This window comes from Sinohyriopsis cumingii, chromosome 6 (genome assembly GCF_028554795.1).
Source record: "Sinohyriopsis cumingii isolate HCF-2022 chromosome 6, ASM2855479v2, whole genome shotgun sequence".
Classification (NCBI taxonomy): Eukaryota; Metazoa; Mollusca; class Bivalvia; order Unionida; family Unionidae; genus Sinohyriopsis; species Sinohyriopsis cumingii.
Genome location: NC_142966.1, coordinates 47,206,655 through 47,233,326, shown reverse-complemented (window position 1 = coordinate 47,233,326; position 26,672 = coordinate 47,206,655). Strand labels below are relative to the sequence as shown.

Sequence of the window (26,672 nt, the reverse complement as noted above, 5' to 3'; positions counted from 1 at the left end):
TCTCTGTGCTACATTTCACTGTCGGACTCTAGTCCAACATACCTATCTGACCTCACCCATGTGTACACACCAGCAAGATACTTACGCTCCTCTTCTGACAATCGTATACTCATTATTCCCACTATGAAAACAAAGTCATATGGACAGCGTTCTTTTGCATACCAGGGCCCAGCAACATGGAATGAATTGCCCACTGAACTTAGGCACAAAGACACAGTGATCACATTCAAGAGGGCTCTCAAAACTCACTTATTTCGACTGCAAGAACAAACTTAAAGACCTAATAATGTTTCCTACCTGAAATATTCTCAGCATGTTTTTTATTTTTTAATGTTTTTCTAATTTCGTGTTGTTTGTTTTTGTAATAATAATATTATGTTTCTTATCTTATAGGTGTTGTCTAATGTTGTAAAGCGCTTATAGCTTCTAAAGATTAGGCGCTATACAAAGTCCTCATTATTATTAAGTACTGAATGAAATCCGCGACCACCATTTTGGAGAGTGGAGATTATGACCCAGTTACTTTAAATAGCAGATATTGACCAGTACATAAACAGTGACCACGTGATCTGACGTAATTGTCATTTGCAGAAATGAATGTAGTATCTAATAAGGGGTTTTCCCTGATGGTGGCGCTACGAAAACCAGCTTAAAATGGCTGATGTTTACAGCCGACGTCAAAAGGCGCTTCCATGGGACTTTTGTAGAGGCGTCAAAAGGCGCTTAAATGCACTTTTGTAGAGGCGTCCAAAGATGGTTGTATGAGGTAAAGGGTTAAGTTTATTTTTAAAGGTTTATCTCCATAATTTTTTTAATAAATTCTTACCTTTTTTTTTTCATTTTTTTAATCAGCACTATAGAGCCACTGTTGAGCTATGTGCTGTTAATCAGTACGTATGTACTTATTATTGTTAACATCAATATAATTTATATTCATAGGTGTAGCATTAAAGATAAAGAATGGCAAAAATACTGCAAGAGCCATTTTGACCCTGGTGATTGGTCCTTTTTCCAAAAGGCATACAACTGGGTGATTTGTTCATCATTTTGTCAAAAAGTGTTTGAATTAAAAAAATTAATTGTTGGAACTGATATTTCTGTTTACAGGGCTAAGTATAGCATTCAAAAGGGAGAGTGTCAGGAAAAAAAATGCCTATTTTTGGCTAAAGTTTTGCACATTCTGAACTTTTAATTAATAGGTACTTCGATTGAGAACCATGGTCATATTCCAGTGTGATTTATATAATGCCTATATCTTCAGCATGTTTAAAAAGACCGTTTTGGTCCCCAATTGATGTGTTGACCAAAAATAGCATACTTGGCAAATTTTGTCACCTCAAAATGAACATATCTGGGTTTTTGAATAGACTAAGGTCTTTGGTTTTTATAAATACCTTTTTAACTTTTGTTTTGTTATCCATTTTTTATATTAAATCAAGTGATAATACCCCATGATAACACAAAAAACTACATGACTATATTGGGGCATGTAAGAACCTATTAACTTTGGAGTTCAAAGGATAAGGTCACCGATCGAATGAAAACTTGTTTATGCATAATAAGTTTAGTTCTTTCTCATCTATGGTAACCAAACTTTGGGCATGACTTGCACTGGGGATAAGGAAGAACCCTATAAATTGTAATATAATGCACAATAACATTAGATCTGCATAACGTATCCGAACCAAACTTTGTGGATTACTTGCATTTGGGGTTAGGAAAAAGCCAATGGATTTTGAGAACAGAAGGTTAAAAGTCAAGGCGGCCAGTTGAAAGAAGAAAATGGATTTTGCAAACTAACTTTAGATCTATATCACAAACCTGCTTCACACAAGACTTGCACTTGGGCCGTAGAAGAAGCCCATAGATTTCTGATCCAAAAGGTCAAAGGTCAGGGTTGCTGTTCCCCCCCCCCCATTTTAGTAATTGTTAGAATTCTGTTTTGTATAATTCAGTACAGTTAGTTAATAATTTCGTAGAGAGTGATACACAGTTGCAGAACTAGAACTATAAACATGCTAAACGAGTAAAATGTTTCATTTTAAGAAAAGCACCTTGCAATGAGATGATCATGCAAATTATGCAAGGATACTGGTCTTAAATACGTCATTTATATATATGTATTGATAACACTTGCATCGATTTTCTTTAAGCTGAGGAATCGCATCCCGGTGAACCAAGATGATCTTTGTAACATGTTCCGAGAAGTGACTCCTGAAGGAAAGAAATCAAGACTAAAAGGTGGCAGAAGGTTGGTTAACAAATATTCCATTTGAGGAAAAGTAACATAAAGCATGGAAAAACATTACAGAGATTTTGAATAGTTTAGAGTGGCCATGGACTTTTTGCTTTGCTATGAATCTGTAGAGTTTCTTAAAGAATTTAGTTTCATTCCATACAGTTCAGCAGTGCTTGCTGTATTTTTGAGCACTGCCTTTTATTGTTTACTCTAATAAAGTGGTTGCATTTTCACAGGTATTAAATCATAGAATCATGATTAGACAAAGATGCTGATGCATTTGAGGTAAATAATATGAACTTGAGTAATTGAATATTAGTAGTGGTAAGTAGCTATTGAATATATAAGTACTGACAGAACAAAATTTTAAACCTGATAACTGAAAATTGTGTATGGAAACTGTAGATTTTTAAAAATTAGGACCTGCTTGAAGATGGCAGAGTCCTGCTGTAATTACATTGTCTAGCTGATTGTTGCTCTATCCATCCATCTTTATTAATTTTATTAGTGATATATGGATTTTAACAGTTCCATTTTGCTTGTTTCATCAAAGATGATGTCTAAATTTTTGGTTGCAATGCAATAGACGGAAGTTTACTTTCTTGCATTTATGGTCATCAGATTAGGACCAAAACTGACTACAGAGCATACTATTTCTTTCTTTAACTTTTCACCTTTATGATGGGGAAACTGGCACCAAATTAACATTGTACTTAAGTTATTATTGCATTGTATTGAAATAAAGAGGGTGAGGGAATGATGAAATGACTCACATAGAAGTGTCTTGTTATTCTCACCTGTAGTGTTGTTCCGATTATCAATTATAAACATCACATGGTTGAGTGAATCAATAAGAAAATTGATTGTGAAACCCCATAATCGATTGTGTGGAAAGGGAGACTACTTCTTTGTAGCTGCATGCAAAACACAAAGGTTAGTAAAACCCCTTGGTAAATGGTAAGCTCTATAGGACTTCCAATCCACTACAGTCAGTCTGAATTATTTATCCCCTTCACAACTTAAATATATAAAACCATACCATGCTCCATATGGTCAAACTTAATTAAGAGCATAAGTCATGTTTGCATGATTTTTGCTATTGAATAAAAAGTCTGATGATTTGTTTCAGTTTAAATACAAAATCCTTTTTAATATTTGTAAATAATGACAAGCTAGACAACCATGTCCTTTTTTACTTTAATTGATAGACACATCATGTGTGATTGAAAGGGTTTTGGGGGATTGCAACAGTTTTTCAGTTACATAAAACTGATCAGCCATAAAAAAGTTGCTTTCATTTAACAAAGTTGTGAAACAAAAATAACATTTCAGAAAAAAATATTTTTATCAAATTAAAGTATACATGTCATTAAAAGAGATTACTCCTTTACATTTATTAACATTTTGAATTCTTGAGCAAGGATATAACTGTATAACAAACAAAAAGTAAAATTTGCTCTTAGTAACCAATTGTAATCAATTATCAGTTGGTTAAGTGGAACCAATTATTGATTATGAAATTCTGACCAATTCCCCATCACTACTCACCTGAATCATCCATTATTGTAGACTGTAAAAAAATAATACAAATTTTGATCTGTTAACCCGTTATCTCATGCAAGCACCTTTGGACGCCTCTACTCCATTCGCATGGAAGCGCCTTTTAACGCCTCTACTTCGTTTGCATGGAAGCGCCTTTTGACGCCTGCTGTAAACATGAACAAAGTCTCTCGATGAATCACACACAGGTGAATATTTGGTGAGCAAACTGGACAAATTATGCAAGGAATACAACATTCCAAAAGAAGAAAAACTGAAACTGAAACACCACTGGACCATCAACATCGCGTCTCTGGGATTTGTTTTCTGTGGCCTATGATGAATCTTTTCGTCCCGTCAATGAAATGACCCACATGGATGATGCTGTTGACGCGATGCTTGAATTGTGTCTGGCCAGCCCTCTGTTGTCACTAGAAAAAGACATATATGACTGGTGGAACGCTCACCGATTTCAGTTCCCCTGCTTGGCCAAATTAGCTAGATGCTGTTTGTCTGCACCAGCTTCAAGTGTTCCAAGTGAGCAGCTGTTTAGTGGCACAGGCCAGATTTTTTCGGCTCGTCATGGCTCATTACGAGAAGGGAGAAATGTTACTGTTGCTTAAATACAACCTACCTCAACTAGGCTTTCAGTATTAGCTGCAGCCAGCATACAGTCATGTCTAACTTTAGTCTTAAAGCATCCGTGTCATTAATTTTAATTATTAGTGGGCTATCATTACTAACATTTTTTAGTCATTTATTGAAATCTAGTAATGGCAACCTGCATCATTGAATGTAAGTTAAAATACTAGCTTAATACATTTTAATTCATTTATATCTTGAATTGGCAAACCATAGGTTTTATCAATGTTTTAAAGTTTTTCAGGTTTTATGTTTGTGTGATCGTTGTTTTCTATAAATAGCAATGTACTTCTTATCTGGTTTCTGTTTGTTTTTGTACAGAAGTTCAAATTCACTTGCCGCATAAACAACCTTGTTATAACTCACACGGCAAAATACCTGCTTGCATTACGCTAATAAGTTTATGTTTCTGAACCAGTCATTGTTATAAAACAAATAATAGTGAAATAATCAGTCTCATAATCGGTATCGGCAATTTTAATAATCGGCTATATGCGGTATTGGCATAATCAGCAAAAAGTGACATCGGTACAGCTTTAACTTTTTTATTATGGTGATATCAAGCATTCTATAGAAGATACTGACTTAAAAGTAGTTCTCTGGGTCAAACAGCCTGTGATCTGCAGCTAGGTTGTCAAGATGATGTGTACACTGCTGTTCAAATCACTGCTTCTCCTTGAACACTTGTGCAATGCCACATTTTTCTGACACATTTGTGGCTTCCTGTTTTCACCCAATTGAAAAAATGATGTTAGGTGCACAAGGATTTTTATGCCCTCTGTGTCTTTTAATAATTGTCATCCAAATCGCTTTATCATGTCACATAATTTTTCATATTGAAAAAATCTCCAAAAGTACAAAAAAAATGTGTTAAGACATTTCATTTTGGGGAAGAGATTATGTATGAAAAAATATAGGACTCCACATTGAGGATTTGAAACAATTACATGATCTTCAATATTAAAATTAACTCATATCAGATCTAATTGCAGCGTGCATTAGTAATATGTGTTATTTGTAATATGCGCTGTTTAAATTTGATATAGATGCATTAGAATTTAAAAGTTAGAAGATGAATAACCATGACAGATATGAATATTGCATCACAATTTTCTTACTGCACCTCATGATCAAATAAAAATTATGCCCCATTATGAGAGAGAGAGAGATGTATTTGCAACTGTACGGTAATCTTTTATTGTTCACTTACTTGATGACTGTGATCATGCTCATGTACAAAATTGCAGTCCCATATTCCATTATCAATTGATACCACTAGGTAATCAATTCCTTCTAGTTTTAGTTATCACTTCCATGGTTCACAAATCATGTGGCTTTGTAGTGGTATGTACATGCTAATTAAACATGCTACAGATGTAGTCAGGTTTTCCAGAGTTGACACCTGTTTTAGGTCAAGATTTGGCAGACCAGATCAGATTAGTGAGGCTACCAATAGGGAAATGAGGCTAACCATGGGTATTATGAATATGGTACCATATAATGAAAGGAAATGCCAGGTATTACTCGTGTAAATTTCTCAACCAGTGACATCTTTTGAACTTGCCAATAGGACTGCCACCAATTTAAATTAACATATACCATGAGCAAAGATCAAAAACAATTGCTGCCTAAGTACAGGCAGAGTATGTGCACTTGAAAAAAATAATCTTATTTGTTGGGAATGGAGATGTTGTTATTACTTGCAAAGAAAATTAGACATCATGCAAAATAGTCTTTCTTGGGATTTAACCAAGTAAATAGAAAATGGAGTCTGTATGGATATAACTATTGTGTATATTCAAAACCTGAAGGAGTATGGTATGTATTTTCATAGTTTACATTTACTATTTAATTTATAAATTTTTTCTCTCTGTGACAGATGCTTCAGCTGAACAGGGGCAATAAGGTGTAGAAAAAAACCTCAAAGACCTGGAATCTCCCTCTCTTTCTCTCATATATATATCAGGCCATATTTTATTTTGATCATGAGTGCAAGAAGAAGAAGAATGCGATGGAATAAATATGCATCTCTCTATCTCTTCTCCACTCCCCCCCCCCAAAAAAAATGTGGAAAAAGCATTTTAGCATCAATGATGCGATTTCCCTATTACTGGTAATCTGAAATTGCTTACATTGATACTTTTAATATTTATGAAACTAGAAGTTATTATAGTTTAATTCCACATAGCATCACAAATTTTACCCTATCTGTAACTCAATACATTTTTAGGTCAGCATCATTATATATAGCTAGTGTGAAACAAATTAGATACTTTAGTTACTTTTATTGATAAAGACTGGAAAGGTTACTGAGTTACAGGTATATTTGTGATGCTGTTAGGAATAAGGTGAAAACGACGAAGCTGACGTATTGATCTGGCATCATCTTGTACTCGGCATCGACTTATATATGGATGAAGGATGGAAATTTTGCCAAATTTGCTAATTCAGCTTATACTCAGCATTGACTTATAGGTTGGCAAATACGGCCTCTTTTGACTTAAGAGATGTTGAGGTCACAAGAAGTTTAGATGTGCACAAAAAAAGCATAAATTAAAATTTGTCCATATTCTTCTCGATTCAACTGGCCTCATCTCATTCCTCATTCTTGGGACATTAAAGGATGACAAGACAGAGAGCCTTCATTACATCTTGGTACCAGTTCTTTATTCCCATTAGCAGTGTATGGTGCCCCTGCTTGGCCTGTAGAGTGTTGCTTCTTGTGGCAGGCTATATCTCCCTTCCCCCAATGTTCTGCAGCAGATCATGCTTGAAGAAATTGTTCACTTTTTTGACATCACAAACTGCATCATTTAAAACCAAGTTGAGCTTATGTGTCACATAATGCATGCATTTTGCAGATATCTGTTTCTCCAAAGTTTTCTTCTGGGTTCCAGTGTATTCTCCACTTATGGCATAGTCACTGTTATAACTCTTCCCACAATATTTTGATCGATCGATCTAGAGAGGTCCTTGGTATAGTAAAATCTCAGAAAACTTGATTATAATCTTGATTTTTGATGGTTTCCTGTTTGCATCCTGATGAACCTTCACAGATCAGTAAATATGGTCCAATTGGTTATTTTTCAAAAACAGATTGAGTCATATCTATAATTATAGAAAAAATGGTGCACTTTTGATATCTAGCTGTAGTTCTGTTTCCAAACTACCTTCAAGAAGCTCAGTTAATAGCCCCTCTTGAATTCGAGGACTCAGATAATTAATTTTTCCACTGGGTTTTTTTCAGAAGCTCCTTCATCACAGGAGCAACTCAGTCAAGAACTCCACTTGAGAGATAGAAAGTTATCATTGTACGCTTCACCAATATGGTCTCTATAGCTGCAAATCACTTTGGCATTTGTGCTCAATAACAGACTTGTTTTAATCAAATGCTTAAGTACCTGTTTCCAGAAGGAATTTTGATGCTATACTTGACATCCTGCTGTATCGTGAGTCATGCTGTTCTTCTTTCATTGGACTTGAGATGTGCAGGTGATTTAGCATGGTCCTTAATATTTCATGAAAGTCCATGCTAGTAATGTATGCCCGAAGACCACTCAGAATGTTATTTTAAGTTTTTTCTTCTGTCAGCAAACAGCCAATAGGGCTCCCAGTAAGTAGCATTCAGTTTTCAGAAATAATAAAGCCAAGTTACTGGGATGGACAGCCCTGATTTCATTGCAGTAGGGAAATATAATTCTGAGAATTATCAAATTCTTTGATTTTGTCCCATGGGTATGTTCTCTTTTGCTTGCATGGTGCATGCTTCAGAATAAATCTCTTCATGTGGGAGGTGACTAACTTTGTTGCAAAGTTTCCATTGTTAGTGGCATGTGTCTTGTGCAGAAAAGCACCAAATGAGTCAAATGACATCCAGTTGCAGGGCTTAGGCTGCCTGTAGTTGGTTCAGTTACATCTGTTAGAGACAGTTTATTACCTATACTAAAGAAAAGATGATTGAATAATGACTGCCAGACTTCAAACCACTTTGATTACTTTAAATGCCCACTCAACTTTTTTTAATCTTTCTAATGGCTGGGTGGACCAGAGAGCCCAGCAGGAAGCCTGTTAACCAAATCTGAAGCTTTTAACTTCTCAAATGGGGATCACCATATTCTTAATTCTGTGTTTCCTTATGTAAACAATTTCTAGCCATAAACTATCGTGCAGTGAAGGCCAAACTTTTACTTAACAATACATAACACGTTGAGAATAAATCTATACTTGCTTAAGTAGCCAATTTCTGACCAGCACTGAATGTACTGGGTGCATCGTTATGCAATAGATATATTAATTTTGGCGACAAGATATTTTGGAAAAAATATAAAATTTCAATTTTACACATTTTATCATTTTTAAAAATATAAATTTGATGTCCCCAGATTTGGGTAAATAACAATTTGTTTTGAAAGGGTGAGAAATTACAGTCATTCTCAAATATTTCAGCTGATAAGGACTAGCTTGAAGACTATATTACTTACTGCACAATAAAACTAAATCTAATTGATCTGCGTTTCAAAAACTTTATGTGCATATGGTTATTTGCATTAAAAACACATTAATTTGCATGCAGAAAATAGTCCAGAAAGCTTATTTGATTCTTTTCCCATTAACAAACAAAAATTTTAGTAAATAGTTTTCGATTTAACCACATGAATCTAACTAAGAAATCCAGCTTGTAGTTTGTGACTGCCCCTCTAAATTAAAAGTTTTGAATCTGAGTCATCGTACACATGAATAAAAGGTCACCTTCAAGCTGCATTTCCTGTCCTAACAAACTGTATCTTAATGTTGAACACAAAATAATTATGCAGGTACAGTGCCTACTTAGCCCTTTTCAGTTCTACTCAAAAAAATAATTTTGGCCTAAAGATGGTGTCAGCACATTTTTTTTCAGTTTCAAGACCTCAAGTGATGCTTATGTTTTTGGCTCGAGTAAACCAAATCAGCAACCAAGAACTGTAAAGTACATGTACCTAAACATATTCTCAGGAGAACAACATACTTTAGCTATTGTGGTCTTAAATATTTATAACACACTTTAACAGCAGATATAAAACTATACAACTATACTGAATGATGTAGAAATTAGAAGGTATTCGATGATTTCAAAAATAATTTGGGACTTGTCAAATGTTTTTTAACTTTGACTTAATTATTTATGCCTTTAATTTTTAATCTCATATGCATAAGTCAGTTTAGATAGAAAACAGTAACAAAATTGACATACAGAGCAAAATATTAAGCATTTTTAACCAGCCTTCAGCACTTTTAGAACAAATCTCAAGCATTTTGCTTTAGAGGTTTTAACATGCATGGTTTTAGGTCAAATCCTCAGACAACAAGATCGTGTGCACTGCAGTTTGCTTTGATAACCCTCCAGTTAGTTTTGGGTGGGTTATGCCCACATGCAAGTGCTACATTGAATTATTTACCTGTTTGTTTACATGTCCATGCAATATAAACAACAGACATGAAATCACCCCCTTTTATTCTCATTTGCTAGTATTCGTCCCCCTTAAATTTCCTTTTTTTTTTTTACTAGACTTGGGTGTGCAGTTTTGCAAAAGTTTTTTTGTTGTGAGTGAGATAACCAGAAATTATGACAGCTGTTATCCAGGTTTCAGTCGTTTTATCTGGGAAATAAGGCAGCTTTAAGCAACCGTACATACCCCCTTACAAGTTGAGTCCAAATGAAAATTGCACAGACTCGGAGCAGGGTCTATGTTATTTGTGGTTAGATTGAACTGAAAATCAAGTATATGTGGTATTTAAGGTAATCTCCTTGGCAGTGTTTTCATCGAGGTTTCTGTCTTTATTTCAGGCTGGTAGCAAGTTCAAATGTTCAAGGCAACAGCAACTTTAAGGATTTATTCAACAGTGACGAGATCTTTTAATGTACATGCTCACAACATGTATTCCCAGTTATGCTACTCCAAGTATTTGTTAATTATAATGTATGCAATTTCTTTAAAATTCATTTCTTTAGCATACAATACAGTTTATGATTCTGAAAAAGCAAGAAAAGAATCATATTTTCAGTTATGTTTGATAGGCATTTGTTTTTTTTTCCAAAGTTCCAATTTTAATGGACAGAATTTTCTACATAAACTTTCAACAAAAAAAAAGTACTTTTCTCATGTTCATTGTGCTGTAATTTGTTTCTTCTAATGGTGTACAAGTTTGATGTTGTGTTTGCATTAATGATTGATATAGTCCTCTTGTTGATATCTTCATCATTACTATTTTTTATAGATCTATATTAGGGTTCTTTCAAATATATATTTTCTATTCTTGAATGTGATTTGTTTCAGGGTAAGTTTGAAACAGATCTATTGGACTGGTAACTAAAATTCATATGGACTTTGAAAAACAGTCTTTATTATATTGAAATACTCTAAGTTTGACAAATTTAACAGTTTTATAACTTATTACAATAGGTCATGAACTCGCATGTCAGATTTCTTGGGGTTTTTTTATTATTCTTGCTGCAGTGCGTTGGAGCATAAGTTTTGCTCTTGTCCATAAACCCATATGTCCATGTATGCTGATTTTTCCATGCTGATCCTGTTTTAAGGTCTTGTGAAAGAAGCTTTTGTCATGCACAAACGATTTTGTAGGCTTTTCTGTTACATGTTAAATTAACTGATCTGCTTCAAACTTTTTAGGGTATTTATAATAAGGTCTATTCTAAGACGCACAGTTTAGGGATTCATGACAATGCTATATCTAAAAGATCATGCCCCATAAAGTCACCCCAATGTGTAATAACTGTGCATATTTTTGTTTATCGGCTATCTTTAAAATGAGGTGGGAATTTCTTCCTAAATTATCAGTTATGCAGTAAATTCCGAGTTTTTCTGAAACAGCATTCTGGTAATTTGCTATAGGCAAGGGTTACATGACGTCTCACTTTCTGTTTGAGTCCATTGCATGAAAAGTTTGTTGAAGTCCATTGGAAAACATTCATTTGATTTGATCAAATTAATAAGATATATAAACAGTGTTTGTATAGAGTTTCTAATAATTGGTTTCAAAAGAATGATATTATATTTAGATTTCATAATATTATTTATAAATATTTTCCAAATAAAACTCTAAAAAATATTTGCCCTTAATTTGTAATCTGATGAAATTTTATTTGAAAAGTGAGTCAATTTTTTGGGGGTGGTGGTACTGGATTTGTTGATTACATTTTGTAATTTAATTTGGGAAAATTTAAACAATGACATGATTTTGCTCAGAATTCTGCTTAAGGCCTTTGTTGTTATCTTTGGTAAGAATATGTACATGTGTTCAATTTTGAATTGTGTTAATTGTTCATTCAGTTAAAATAGTTAAATCTTGTAGCAATTTCTGAAATAATTTTGGACTTTTTAAAAAGTTTTACATTATTGATTACTGGATGATTATATGTGAAAACAGGTGAGGAAGATATCAGTTGATTGTGAAGTTCCTACACCTTTTAAATGTTAAGAATTGATATGGTATTTCAGTTTATCCATCGGAACCCAAAAGGTCAAAGATTAATTTTATCCTTCACCAAGGACAGGTACAATTACGATCAATGAAAATGTCACACCTGGAGGCAGTACGTCAATAAATAAATATCAATTAAGTTTTTTTATCCAGTGAAATTTGTGTTTTAATTGTATATTTTAGTTTGGTTTAAGTATAATCTTCATAATTGTGTAATCTTAATATTGCAATGTGTTCTCTTGTATTCAGAATTAAAATTGTCAATCTACTGTAACGGCTATGTTTGCAAGCATTTTTCTGAGAACCTAATTAAATGCCAACCATGTTTTGATATCTGACTTGTGGAAGTATTTGTTGTACTGAATTAAAATCTGACCTCCTTTGTATTTTCACGCTAATTGTGTCTTTTGTGTCAAATAAAGGAGGTGGAATTAAAAAGTTCAAAAGGCATGCAAATTCTACATGTGTAAGATCTAACGGCCCCAGTCATATGTCAGGTAAACTCATTTCAATTGATCAAGCAAATACTATTGTAAATATTACTGTGCATGTAATAGAATTAAATTTCCTTAAATTAACCTGCTTAATCATCAGTGTTATCAAAGATTGCAAGGCAACCAAGCAAAATGAATACTTTTGGGAAATAAAGAGCTTTGTTTCACAGATATGGATCATTGTGGAGAACTGAGTTTCAGAGAATTCCTGAATTAGCACTTTGTGATACAAGTATCCTCACGGATGAAAAGATGATTCATGCCATTATTTGCAATGAAATCGCTGCATCAGTATTTTATTAATCGAACAGTACAATAATTAAGTTTTGATGAAGACTGGTTTCATGAAATAAATGTTGCTATTTTTTTAATAAAAAGTCTTGGCTGGTTGTGGATCAACAGTTAGTCTGGTTCCTTGCTTGACAAAATCACTGCTTCATATATCACTGTTTAATACAAATCAGAGAACCAGACTAAACAACAACAAAATGCAGTGACACAAAGAACAAATATGTTTGCATATATGTGTAGGTTGCTGAAACCAGTTGAAATAATGTTAATGATCTTTTAGATGTTGGGCATCTTGAAAATACATGATAATAAATGTAATTCATGCAGAAAAACAAACAACTTTGTTAGAAAAAGAAAGTGCTTTATTGACAGTTATTATCATTGCAATTATAAAACAAGTATTCAGCCATTAAACAGCCCAGTTGCTTCCACTTCCAAGCGGTTTTCTTGATGTCCTGTGGGGATGGTATCACTTTTTATTTGTGGGAAGTCCCTCAGTAACACGTGTCCTTGCTTATAGTGAGGTCTATGTTTTTGGACCCCATTGTGTGCAAGTTATCAAAGGAGAGGTGTATTAGCATCCCACATTGAGATGTGGAAGCCCTGTAGTTATCACCTTTTACTTTACCAAATGTTCACACTTTTTGTAGCCCCAAAGCTCTGCAACCCTTGCACCAAATTTAATGCCATTTGATAGGTAAACTGACGATTGTATATAGATGCGCTCTTTAAAGGTTTCATTTCCACTAAAGCAGAACTCTATAACCAGCCTAACTTGGGAACTATCTAGTATATTTTCAATGTAATTTGGTATGTTCAAACCTAGATGAGTCTTTTATGCATTTGTTCTCATCAACTCTATTTGTGATGGTGTTGTGTCCTTTGACAGTTAACTTAATACATGAGTGAAAGTTCTCCGTCACATGACAGAAATTTTGTCTTTAGAATGTTTCCACATGTCTGTCTTCCAAATCCATTTTTGTGGTGGTGGGGTATTGAGTTAAAGTGGATGGAAAGCATCATACTTCACTCCATAATTCAGTGTCCTCTTTGGAAAACCAGAATAACACCGTCGTTATATTCCACTGCTATTTGATTCCTATGTTTGCCTCAATGGAAGAATAGCGATTAGAGGGCGCTGAATTATTTGAGTGAGATACCTCAGCTGATTCTGTACCATCATGTATATTATTCTACCATTGTTTTCTTTTTCACCTCTCCCCCCATTTTTGCTTCAAAATCTTTTTTTAAAAAAAAAAATAATTTGTTGCAATATCTTGGGTTGGTAGTCATCGGTCAGGACAAGTGGAATTTTGCCCATGCTAAGTTCTGAGACAATAACTGCATTTATTTTTGTTCTCCTCTCCAATTCAGTACATTTACAAATGTATAGATGGTTAAAAGAACAGCACACTCCTTTCTAAGTTGAAGAGTTAAAACTTCAAAGCATAACTGTCTACTTTGCCCAACTGCTGCTCGTGTATGAAAGAAAATGACTTTGAAATAAAAAAGGTAGTGAAGGTACAAAAACAGTGCATGCTAACTGATTTAAGACAAATAATGTTATTCATTGACTAGTGAATAAAAAGGAAATTGTTTTAGAATAAGCAATTGTGATTATTTGTTAAATGAAACAAACTCAATGATTTATGAAACAAAATAAATGTTTCAAAGAACTTTTGTCATGTTTATATGTTGCATTCAATTTTGGTTCTATTTTATATATATATATATATATATATATATATATATATATATATATATATATATATATATATATATATATTTGAAGTAAATCCAAACATTTCCATTTGAATTTTATTTTCAGTTTCTGAAAATTTTCACATTTACAGAATTAGAATGGAAAACCTGTTGAGATAAAGGAATCACATTTTTTTTCCTTCATAGTTTATAATGAGAAATGTATTGATGATTCAATGGATGTATCCATCAGAATTTGAGATTGTTCAGTTAAAATTATTATACAAAAATGTAGTGTCAAATTACTCCTTTTTTAGCCTCCAGGGGGCTTCATCTCACTAGACTCCAGGTCACTGGGCTTGGCCCTGGACTCACAAGGGGTCCTAGGCAGCCCTCTTGTCCATCCAGCCTACTTTTTAGTAATAATTTTTTGTTTAATAGCTTCACATGGGATATTACTTGTAACTGGCATAGCTCATTGAACCGTTAAACATTTTCTGATGTAATCTGGTATGAACATTCTCTCAGACCTTTTGTAATCTTTAGAGTTATAGCCCTTGACAATGTCTCTTTTCAAGCAAATTCTTGTCTACACATAAAAATTGGAATGTTGTTGGCAGTTAGCATAACTTGAAAACCAGTCAGCACATATAAATGGAACTTTTAGATTTGTTTACCTTATCTCAAGAAAGTATGAGAGCTGTTGGATAGTTTTGTCCCAGGCATGTGCACACTACACACACGATGCATTGCACATGCACACTGTTGCAGAATAGAAACCGAGTGGGTTTTTGGACTAAATGAATAAGACAAACACAATGTGTGAAAGATGGAAATTTGTGAAATGAATTGATAAAGAGAAAAAAATATGGTGTTAAAATACAATGATTCTCTCACGCTCTCAACATACGATTGACCCAATCACTCTACACAGACATTCACAGATTGAAAATAAACCAAAAATATGAATTCAATATGAAATACAGATCCAAGAAACCTCATGGACTGCAGGTACGTTTCAAACGGTATTATACACTACAAGAGAGATTCACATAATGTCAAGTATGGACTCCGATTAAGATTCAAAATAATCTTATGATATTTAAATGTGTTTCAAAATAATGTCATAAACTATAAGAGAGATTCACATAATCTCTTGGAACACAACGAAGATTCAAAATAATCTTATGAACATAAAAATGCACCCAATTGGAACAACAATTGAATCAAACGTATGCTTCTAGCCCCTTTGTACAGTCGCATGATTCCTTGGGTTGGCCCACACTCTTATCGACTGCTCGCACCCTTCATGGATCCACCACATGTACAGTCATACTTATACACATGTACAGACAGCATACAGCCCCCTTTTGGATTAGCTACGTCTACGTCCATGGCTCAGACATATGTACATACATACATACATACATATCGACAGCACGCAGCCTTAAATACTCTGGAAACTCCAGACAGCTCTAAACAGCTTCAGATAGCTCTAGACATCTCTAGTCAACTCTAGTCATAGTCACAGTCAGCTACAGTAAAACCAAACTGGTCATAATAATAGTTTCTGTAAAATCTCTAGATATATGCTAATACATTAACTTCTAATAGTGACTTGTAATTCAAATTTCAAATCTGCGTTGTAATAAATGCATTATTACACGATAAGACATTACAAACCGAATAAGCTTCGCATATCAAATGAAATATAAATTTAACTTACCCCTATGGCTGGAGAACAGTGGAGAGTGTACACTCCTTGACGTGATCCAAAACAACCAGTGTCGGTTTAGAAAGTGATCTTACTTAAATCCATAGGAGAGTGAGCAATAGTCAGGGTAAAATACCTGTGCATATGATGTTATTAATGTCCCTTGTCGCAAGTAATTTCCAGTGAGGTAAATGTTAATACAGTCGCTACAGACACACACACATAGAGGGAAAGAGTTTAGTGTTCAATACACCAACAACCTGGAGAGAGATCTAAGTGAGCCAGCTTTGTATATGTATGACAATTGTACATTCTCGGTTAAGTTTTTGTGACTAGCTCATGTGTTTTGCATCTGTATCACTTTGACCCATATTTCATGCTTCACTGTTTTTGGCCTAATTGTGTGCTTGTTTCCCAAGCACTTTTCTTGCAAGAATAATCACAGTAGATAATTGGATGCATCTCTCTTCATAACACTAGTTAACAAAAAGTCACTGAAATCTACATCATACATTATACCAGCTTACATGAAGTTTTGCATTTAGCTCATGATTGCACCCTTATGCATATTGTTACACATGTTATCATATTATTTTTTTTTTTTGATGGTATTAACAACACTCTTGACCCTATTAGTTATTTCATGCTTAGGAGATAGGAGCTAAGTGCTTTTTTCAAGGAAAAACCAAGGCAGCTGACATATATCATACCTGCAACACTTCGATTACAAGTCCGACACTGCAATTAACTTAGTTACTATGGCTGTCTTGGAATTATAAAAATTGACAAGGGAATACATTTTGATGAAAACTTTACGTTTATCACAAAAGCTGGTCACTGTGACTCATACCTTCACCTGTTTTAGTTTCATTTTTTGTTCTATTTCTCAAGCACTGTTAATACTAGAATCAACAAGCTTATAGTAACATACTTTGAAGGCACAATAGTAGACCTAATTAAGATACAGAATTTAAAAGTAGAGCATATTTTTCATTTCTTTCTCAAACAGTTTAGCTCTGTGGGATCTTGTGCTACAAAATTATATAACCCTATAAGGTTAAGATAAATTGAATAAATACAAATGTAAGATTAAAAGTAAAGATATTTATTTGACAAAAATATCTCTTATTTAAAATTGACACTATGGCATTGATGGACTTAAAAGCCTAATATAACATTATGGAACATATACAAAATTAGGCATAATAGTCAGCAAAGCACTGATTTATGAAACTTTGAAGGAACTTGTGTGAGTGAAAAATCTCTTTTTGCAGCAGAAGTATCCAAGGGAAATTATATATAACCATAAAGAACAGCTTCCATGCAAGCTTTGTATTTGCCCATTCAGACAAGAGCCTGAAGATGGGGGATCTCAGCACAGAACAACATTCATACAAAGATAGGCACAGATTAGTTTCTGAAACAATAAATTAATGCTATTGGCGACTTATTTCAAGTTTTTATTTCATTTGTGCTGTAAAAGAGTGGAATAGGAAAAAACAGATGGGTATTGAAGTGTTGGATAAATAATGAACTATGGCTGTTTCCTTCTTCGTCTCCTCTTTTCTACTCTTCCCTTCTTATTTTTGCAATGGGGAGGGGGAGGCACCTACCCACTTTAGATAAAATCCTGGCAGCATCTCTGCAATTTTCTTGAGTATATCTTAAGAAGCGGTTTACAGGTTTTTTAAACTCTACTCTTTTTAGAAATGGTGGCCATATCTAATGGTGCATCAACATTTTTTGTATCAGTCTTAAAGATAATCACGCCAAGATGTTTTGTATAATGTTTGATCAAATTTGCATTAGTGGTTTTGAAGAAGTTTTTTTTTCTTTCTGTATTTACTAAAGGTTGCCAAAGTTTATTACCAAGAACTCTCTACAAATCCTTCTTTTTTAATCAACCATTTTGATGTGGTGGGGAATAAAGATGACTACATTGCCTTGTTTTCCTAATCATCCCAAAAAGAGTTGAGCATTGTAACAAATGTGTCCCAACAAAATGTGGGTTTCTATCATGGAAATACTTTAAATCTGGACATGGAGCATGGATGCCACGCCAAAGGGCATGAAAACTGAACTAAAAAACTTTACATCATACCACTTCTTGTGATGAGACATAAAGTGAATTGATAATTTCTATCATATTCTGACTTTTCACAAGTACGTGGGGCACTTCCTTGAAACCTGCCAATTTCATCAGTTCTAGACTATTATTAAAACATACATGTCTTTCAGAGTTGTTTTAAAATAAATAATTTAGTCATTTAAACTAAATAGTAGGTCTAGATGGTACTTAAACAAGGAAACAATGTATCTTAATTTTCAACAGGCAGAATCAACTGTATTGTCTAATTTGTTTTTTTCCCTCTAAGTATTCTTTATTAATTCTCTCACATGTACAAATATATATATGGGGAATTAAATCATATTTGATTATTAACCTAAAATTATCAAAATTTAATGAAATTAAAGTTACATAAACAAGAATTACAGTCTTTTTATTCTTTGCAAACAGCGTGTTGCAAGCATCTACACTCTTCCTGCCAAACATGGACCTGATCTAATTAATTTTCTATTTTTAGAAGATATAGATCTTTAGAATCCCATCACACTGGCATGTCTTGGTCTATGATCCTGCTCCAAATCCCCCTCTGCTTTTCTTTTCCTCTCCTTTCTCATCTCTTTCCTGTAAACCCTTCTGTTTTCCTTGAAACAAGATCATCAAATGAGAAGACATTATTTCCACGTCAGTGCTTTTCACCTGAAGGTGAATAATGTTCTTTCTTCAGCCATGTGTTAAATTTGAATTTGGTTTTTATTGATTAGTTATAAGCATAATATAAATACTTGAGATGCTTCCAGATGGTTTGAACTGTTTCTTAAATGGACTTGATCAAGGCTGGACAAATTTCATTTGAACATGCCCTTGTGAAATTACAGTTTGCCCAAAAATATCACCAAAAAAGTTTGTAAAAGATATGTTAAAATTAAACATTGTTTTCCTGAAATCTGTGTTATATTTATTGAACAAACAAATTTTGATTATTTCATTTTCTATATATCTTTTATATGAGGAGTGGCAATCAATTTGCTGACATAAATATACCCTGACCCTTTCACATCCAACCCTCCCACCCTTATCCCATGATTGAGATGAATCTATGGCAACAAAAAAAAAATTGCATATAAACTATTAGTCAAAATGTGCTTCAAACAGTAATCTTTTCTATTATCATATCTGTATAAGAAAATGTGAGACTGACTTGACACTGCAAAATGAAAGAGGAAGAATTTGAAAATGTATCTTAAGAAACAATTGACAGATAATGAAATTTCAATCATTTATATAATAAAAGCATCTAGTATATTGAATATTTAAAAAAAGGTGATATATGTGATGAGCCCAAAGAAGAAAAAATGGCACAAGCATTATGCACAGATCACCTTTCTCTATTTTTTGCTTGATATGGATAATCACCTTGCAAATCTGAATTTGCCCAGGTTGAATTTGAGCTTGTCCCAGGCATTAGATAAGTGGATTAAGGCTTAATGCAGTCAAACAAAACAAACTACATTCATTATTCAGTCTATTGTCTTGTTGTTGTTGTTGTTGTTCTAGGGTTTAATGCCATTTTTCAGCACAAGATAGGCTATACATGGCGGCCAGTATAACTGGTGGAGGAAGAACCCTGGAAAACCCAGGGAAGAACCACCGACCCACGAGAAGCTACTGGCAGGCTTTCCTACATAACCACGCTAGCCGAGCCTTGGACTCGAACCCACGCAGACAGAGGTGAGATGGCAGTGATCCGGAACAGTGAGCGCTTTAGACCACTCAGCTACTCGGGGCCCCCAATCTATTGTCTAGCACAACCTGAGCCAAGGTATGAGATTACCATCAATCAATAAGGAAAGATTATCCAGTAAGTTCTGTAAACAACTGCGTCCTTTAAAACTTTAAAATGAGAATATATTATTAGTCTTTATTTTTCCCCAAGGGATAAATCTGAATTTCAACTATTTCTAACAAATAGAATTTAAACCAAAAATTCCAACATTCAGAATCGGTATTTTGTCAGGTGAAAAATCGATGACATGACATATTTCATACATGTATGTGAAATTTTACTATGCCAATGATAAGAAAAAGCCAATCAACAGTAATATTGAATACCTTCAACTTATCCAAAAAAAATGTGTGGTTCTTTCATAACATAAACTTAATTGATACAAGAAAATTCTTCATGTATCATGAAAACTTACAAACTCACTTGATTTGCATACTTGTTTACAGTGACCTAAATTCAGCTGCTGAAAATTGATTTCAGTGGAATCCATTAATGACACAAAACTTTCATTAGTCATCGCAATATGGAAAATCAGTGGAATTTTAGGATTACTGACAGATGGATATAGTGTATTTATTCTGTAATGTTTAATGGTAATTCAATAAATACTCGTCCTTCCAAGCAGGTATATAGGTTGACAAAATATCAAAGTACTGCAAAGGTAAATGTGATACGGACAACTAGTCAACCCATTATGAGCCTAGTCTTCTTGAGCAAGATTAGTCCTTGATAAATGCTCACCTACAAGTCAGTTCAGTAAAACCTGGTCTATGATCACTCAGATTTTAAACCAAAAAAACTGTAATATTTAAAACTCTATAGATAAAAAAATGAGTTTTTTTTAGTGGTAAAACTAATTTTGGGTCAGTAATTTTGTTTGCAACTATTGGGTTGCTGTTCATCATGTTAGTCCACACTCCAAGGGGATTACTTCAGTCTCCAATTAGTAAATGGAGGTCTAGAATAAAAAGCAACATGATCCCAGTCTAATATTTTTGTACACTTCCATCATTTAGAATATTGTCCATGTTTGAAATGCCAACCAAGACTGAAAGGACATCTGAGCAAGATGGGAGAAGGGAATAGCATTTAAGTATTACATAATTAAAATTTGTTTCCCCAACACTCCCAAAACCTTTATAGCTATTTTTGTACTACTGAATTCGTGCCAGCGTGGTGGGAAGCTGATTGTCTAAGATGTGACTTCACAACTTCTGTGAGTTGGGTGTTTCAGACCAGAGGATGACTTGACAACTGCTGTGAGTGGGGTGCTACAGACCAGAGGATGACTTGACAACTGCTGTGAGTGGGGTGCTACAGACCAGAGGATGACTTGACAACTTGTTGGGAAGCTATAATTGGACACAAAACATCAATGCTCACTCTCAGGTGCAACATTGTTTGAAGATGATACTATGACAAAAGTGTGGAAGGAGACGACATCTAACTAAAGAAGAAATGTAAAAATGGCCAAAGATGCAGTAATAGCCTGACATCATGGGCTTTGGTTTTCATGATCGAAAGGGCTTGCAGTGAGAGATTGACAAGGTAATGGTTTGAACACTCCACCTTGAGATGATGGCTGCTAAAATCAAAGAAACCTTTGAGAAGGAGAATAAGATGTGACAACCCTTTCTTTTCTCTTGCGAATTAGAAATGGACAGTGGAGTTAATCTTGATCATTCCCTGCACATATATGACTGAGATGGGGGATTTTAAGAGGAATATTATTACTGTAGGTTAGCTTCTTCTTGGCCAGAAACCCAGGTCTGCAATGAAGATAAGCCCAGTCATTGTTACCACTGAACCATCAATAACTATTTTCACTGACAAGGCATGAATTTACTCCCTGACAATGTTGTTTGTGTTATGTGTGATTAACACCATTTTTCAGCACCTGATAGGCTATACATTATGGCAGGTATATTTAGTGGAGGTATAACCTCTGATCTAGAGGAAATTACTGGCATATTACTCACAAACCCACATTAGCTAAATCAAGACTTGAACCAATATGGACATAGGTGAAGAGGGATTTATCTGTAAAGGCAAGTACCTTTGACCACTCGGTTAGCATGGGCCCCTTTATAATGGTAATGAAAGAAGGAAGAGTATTTTAAATGTAAGAGTTTTAAGGCTGCTTCGTTCAAGAGGACTGCTCACATCTGTCTGGAAAAGCTACCCACCAGAATATTTATCTTGCCCACAGTGTGGCAGACTCAGACTGTGATCTCCAAAGCTGTCCATTAGAGGGAGTTCCAGACATCCAAGAAGAGAGAAGGGGCGTGAGTGCCTCCCTGCCATCTGAGGTATGTTACAACCAGTGTTGTCTGTAGCAAGCGTGGTAGAATACTCTCTTATGTGTTTGTCTCACCCTTAATGTGCTAATATATACAAGGCTGCATTTCTAGATTTTGATGTGAAGTACAGATCCTTCCTGAAAAATCAGCCCTGCAGGACTACACTGTTGTGATTCAGGTGAGCATCCCTGTCTTAATATGAGGCATGTACAAACTACAGCCTGTGTCAGATCCAACACATGATCTGATTTTATCGGCCTATTTACCTCATAGGGCGTGGCTGTAAAAATCACTAAACATCCAGTCCACGCTTCTGGAAAAAGATACAATGTCTGGTGTACAGGAAAGAGTGAGGATTTGGTGGTTAATTGGAACTTTGGTTTGAGATATAATTTGTCCACCAACTCAGATTTTCATGAAATCGGTACCCCACTTGGTATCCATACAGCCATGGGGTCCTTATGATATTTCCAGATTGCTAGAAACAAAACAGAAAACTGGAAAGGATGCATATGATTCCGACATTTGGAAGTTAATTGAGATATGAGACTGGGATCATATTTTTTTTTTATAGACTTCCAATTAATAACTGGAGGAGGGAAGAATCTCCATGCACTGGGGACTAGTTCCAGGAAAAGACAGATCAATGTAAATAATGGCAAATAATTTATTACTGCTATTAAGCTTGGCATTTTCTTATTTCGTACCAATTAAACTTATGTGGTTGATATAAAATTCCCTATGGATGTTCAATCTGTTGTACATTATTACATACTAGTATGCTGTTAAGCTGTTTTCACTGACATCCAAGCATTGCAATGAATCAAACTTCTGTAAATCTTAATGTTCTGAAATCACCCTTCGTCGCTAAAAAAACTATGGTGCAAAAGATTGGGTAGTTAATAAATACAAAACCACATTTGTGTTTTGTGAATGGGCCAAAAATCAGCCTTGTTTTATATGGCATATGATTACATCTGGTGGATTCCTGTCTTAATCTAATGGCCTCATTATATCCCAATGCCACATGAAACTATTCTTGTCCGTCTACTGGACTACGTATTTATCATTCCATGCAAAAAAGTCACCTTGCTATTTTGGATTATGAAAGTCCATCCACATGTATTCCATAGTTTCAAGGGTGCAGAAATTTGGTCAAAATCAAGTCGTCCACGGACAAGTAAATTAAAAGTTTTACTTGTTGGTGTAAAGCACCTACCTGTATTTATTTTCATAACTAAACATATTTTTGGAACTGTTAAAATGTTTACTTTTATTAAGCTGCACCATTTATATGTATGTAGAATGGATCTGTGACATAAAATAAACTGAATATTTAAATGTGTCTTATGTTTTTTTACTTTTATGGTCAGGGTCAACAAATCAAAGAACAATGCATTCCCTTTGTCCATATCTACTAACACCTGAAAGGACGAATATTAATGTAGCTCTGGATAGTTTATACATGTCATTTTTCAGTAGGACATCATATGTACTATGGATGAAATCTATGATGCAGTTTTGCTGATGTGATCAGTTCAAAGTCCAACTCCATTTTTGATTCAAACCTCACAAAGAAATTCAGACTGAAAAACATTTTCTCTGCTTTGCTATGGTATATGCTGTGATAAACAGCTTCTTATGACACTCGGTTTGGTTCACATTGTAGTTATTGCTCACTCTGGTTACCCTCAACTTCTTTTCTTCCCCTCAGATTTGGCCATTTTCATTATCAAGTTTTAATGAATATGTATTGTACTTTGCGCTTTCGTGTGTTAACAATGTGTATTTCCTTACCATAGTTGTAACATATTTTCCCCTACAAATGGATTAACCTTTTACTATATACAAATTTTCTTATTCTACCTAAGGCTTAATTATAATTTATATAAAAAACAATACACTGCAAGAAACAAAGTAATTGAGTTCATGCTGTACTCCAAAATAAATACACAAGCACAGATTCATTAATACACAACAATAATATGAATGCGCTCATAAGTACACCCAGCAAAATTTTAATGCTTGACATCACTTTCAAAAAGAATTCTCGTTTTTGGTCTACTTAAAACTGAAATTCAGAGTCGTGTTGTGAATTAATGCGCATTGTAACATATTTTCCAGTTGGTCTGGAATGAATGGATCTTTTTTTGGTCGATTCTATTCAATTCTGGTAATTATGGACCTGGATTCATCAGCTGACGTGTAAATTCCACACAAAATACACGTCTGTAATTTGAGCAGGGAGGGACGTATCTTGATTCAGCTGCATGCGTGTTTCTGTCCTATCATTAAGTGTTTGGAATCATAATGTGGGAAAAATATGAACTCTTTGAATTGAAATTATCCAAAAAGACGCATTGGAATATCATGTTCATTTCATGTTGAGTACAGTGAGGAGAATGTTATTATACTTGGAATGTAGTCGAAATTACAGTACAATTTCGAAATGTGTAATCAAGCTTTAGAACCCATGACATAGCTCATGCAATTCGGATTTGCAGAACTAAGAAAGTACATTTTGAGAAAATTCAAGATGCAAAAATGCAAGTATATTTTATTTGCCATTCTTATTACTTGCTAAAGAAGACGTTATGCCTGGTCTCTTGCATGCTCCCCTAGCTATGTCATGACCTGTATGGAGTCAATCGCTAGCCAAAATCTGAAACAGTATCAACACAGTTAACACTCAGTTGCAAAGCAGCTGGTGCGTGACAATCCATTCAGCCCTCAGAATTAAAAGGTATTCGTCGTCTTGGTTTATTGGCTCTGAGGCCCTTAGTTTTCTACGAAAACCTTCAGTTGCATTTGTTCTCTCACGTATGTAATACTTTTACTTATAAAATGGTACGTATCAGATAGATATGCGATATCTCTTGCCCTTAGTATGTTTTTCTATGCTATTTTTAAAAATGATATCAGATAATGGGCTATTCGATGGAGTTAGAAAAGTGCCGAGAGGCAGGATTAAATCACCTTTTTTTTCCTTTGTAAAGTTCTCTATATTTGTTAACTTAAGGCAAAATTTACAACATTTTCCTGTACCAAATAAAACCAGAGCAGAGGAGATGCATCTTCTAACAGCTGAGTCAAATAAAAAGTAGCTGTTAAAAACTGCCAATATATTATTCCCAATTTAGAAATGTATGAATATTAACATTTGAATAAATTTCATAAAACCTTTTCATGTCGTATGGCTTGTGTGTTAAACTATGGTTTCTATCTTTAATCGATTTTGCGGTGCATGTAATACAATTCTATAACAGGCATCTTAAAACAGGAATAGTTTCATTAAAATATCTTCATTGCTGGGAAAGTTTGACACATAACCTAGTCATATAAAATAGTAAATTTACATTTGAATAAGCATATTTGTTCCAACTTCCAGCTGCACTAGTTATAAAGGTCTGGATATAACATCGAAAAATCAATGTAGTCATGAGCTAACACAATTAAATATTTAACCCGTGTTAACTAGATGTGTGCTTGCGATTTATGGTTGAATTTCCTGTTTAATTTGTAAGAAAGAAGGAACGTCTACAGTTACTATAGATTAATTTTAATAAAATATACAAAAAGAGACGGACCATTTAATACATCCTGAGCTAGGTTTCTGACGAGCAACACGTGCCGTGTAAGGACTGTGCGGACTGTGCCAGGGGAGGTAGTTAATTTACTGTGATTTATATTTGTTAGTGACTTGAACAATAAAGGGATAATCATTTTTACCATATACAGTACTCATTAACGGAAGTCCATTGGACTGTCCTTGAAAAAGTTTTGTTTGATCATAATATATTTATAAAAGAAGAAAAATATATTTGAAAAAAAAACAAAAAAAAAAAAAAACAAACAAACAAGAGAACCATTGTGGCAAGAATGTTGCTGAAATGAACTCTTGCCATATATCAAGAACCATGATTATTTATATCACAATCCAAAATCAACAGAACGGTCAAGCTCTGGAAAAAGCAAAGATAATACTACACAGTTGCTATGTATATTAAATCTGTATTGTGTGTTGGCTCTTTTCCATGATTATATGTTACGTATACCTGTATTTTGTAATTGACCTTTGTATTAGATTGACAGTAATTAACTATAGGGCCTACCTAACAAGTGGCTTTTTTTATATAAACATTATATTACACAGCTAATATTTTACTAAAATTATATATTAAATATTCAGATCATTCTTAATGGAGGTAAACATGTTTGCTTGAGTTTGTATTTAGGGCATTAGTGTTTGCCTTGAGAATTCCAGGTCTACGTGCTGTTTATGCGTACTTTACTAAATTTTATAGAGCAACTTGACATTGTTAACGCCTTAGAACTTTCTATAAATGAATTATTTTTGCTGTTTGATGGTAATTTCCATTGAAGATACCCTGCTCCTAGTTCTCAAGTCTTGTCTAAAGTTTT

The 26,672-nt window shown here is 34.2% G+C and overlaps 1 protein-coding gene across 1 annotated transcript in view; it reads left to right on the top strand.

Moving 5' to 3' along the window:
* Window positions 1–26,672, top strand: part of LOC149796868 (uncharacterized) — a 49,296-nt gene that overhangs the window by 15,760 nt on the left and 6,864 nt on the right. Inside the window, exons 4-5 of the mRNA XM_089960660.1 lie at window positions 2,154–2,251; window positions 22,160–22,259. Of these exons, the coding sequence (XP_089816786.1) occupies window positions 2,154–2,251; window positions 22,160–22,259 (198 nt within the window). The remainder of the gene's footprint in view (window positions 1–2,153; window positions 2,252–22,159; window positions 22,260–26,672) is intronic.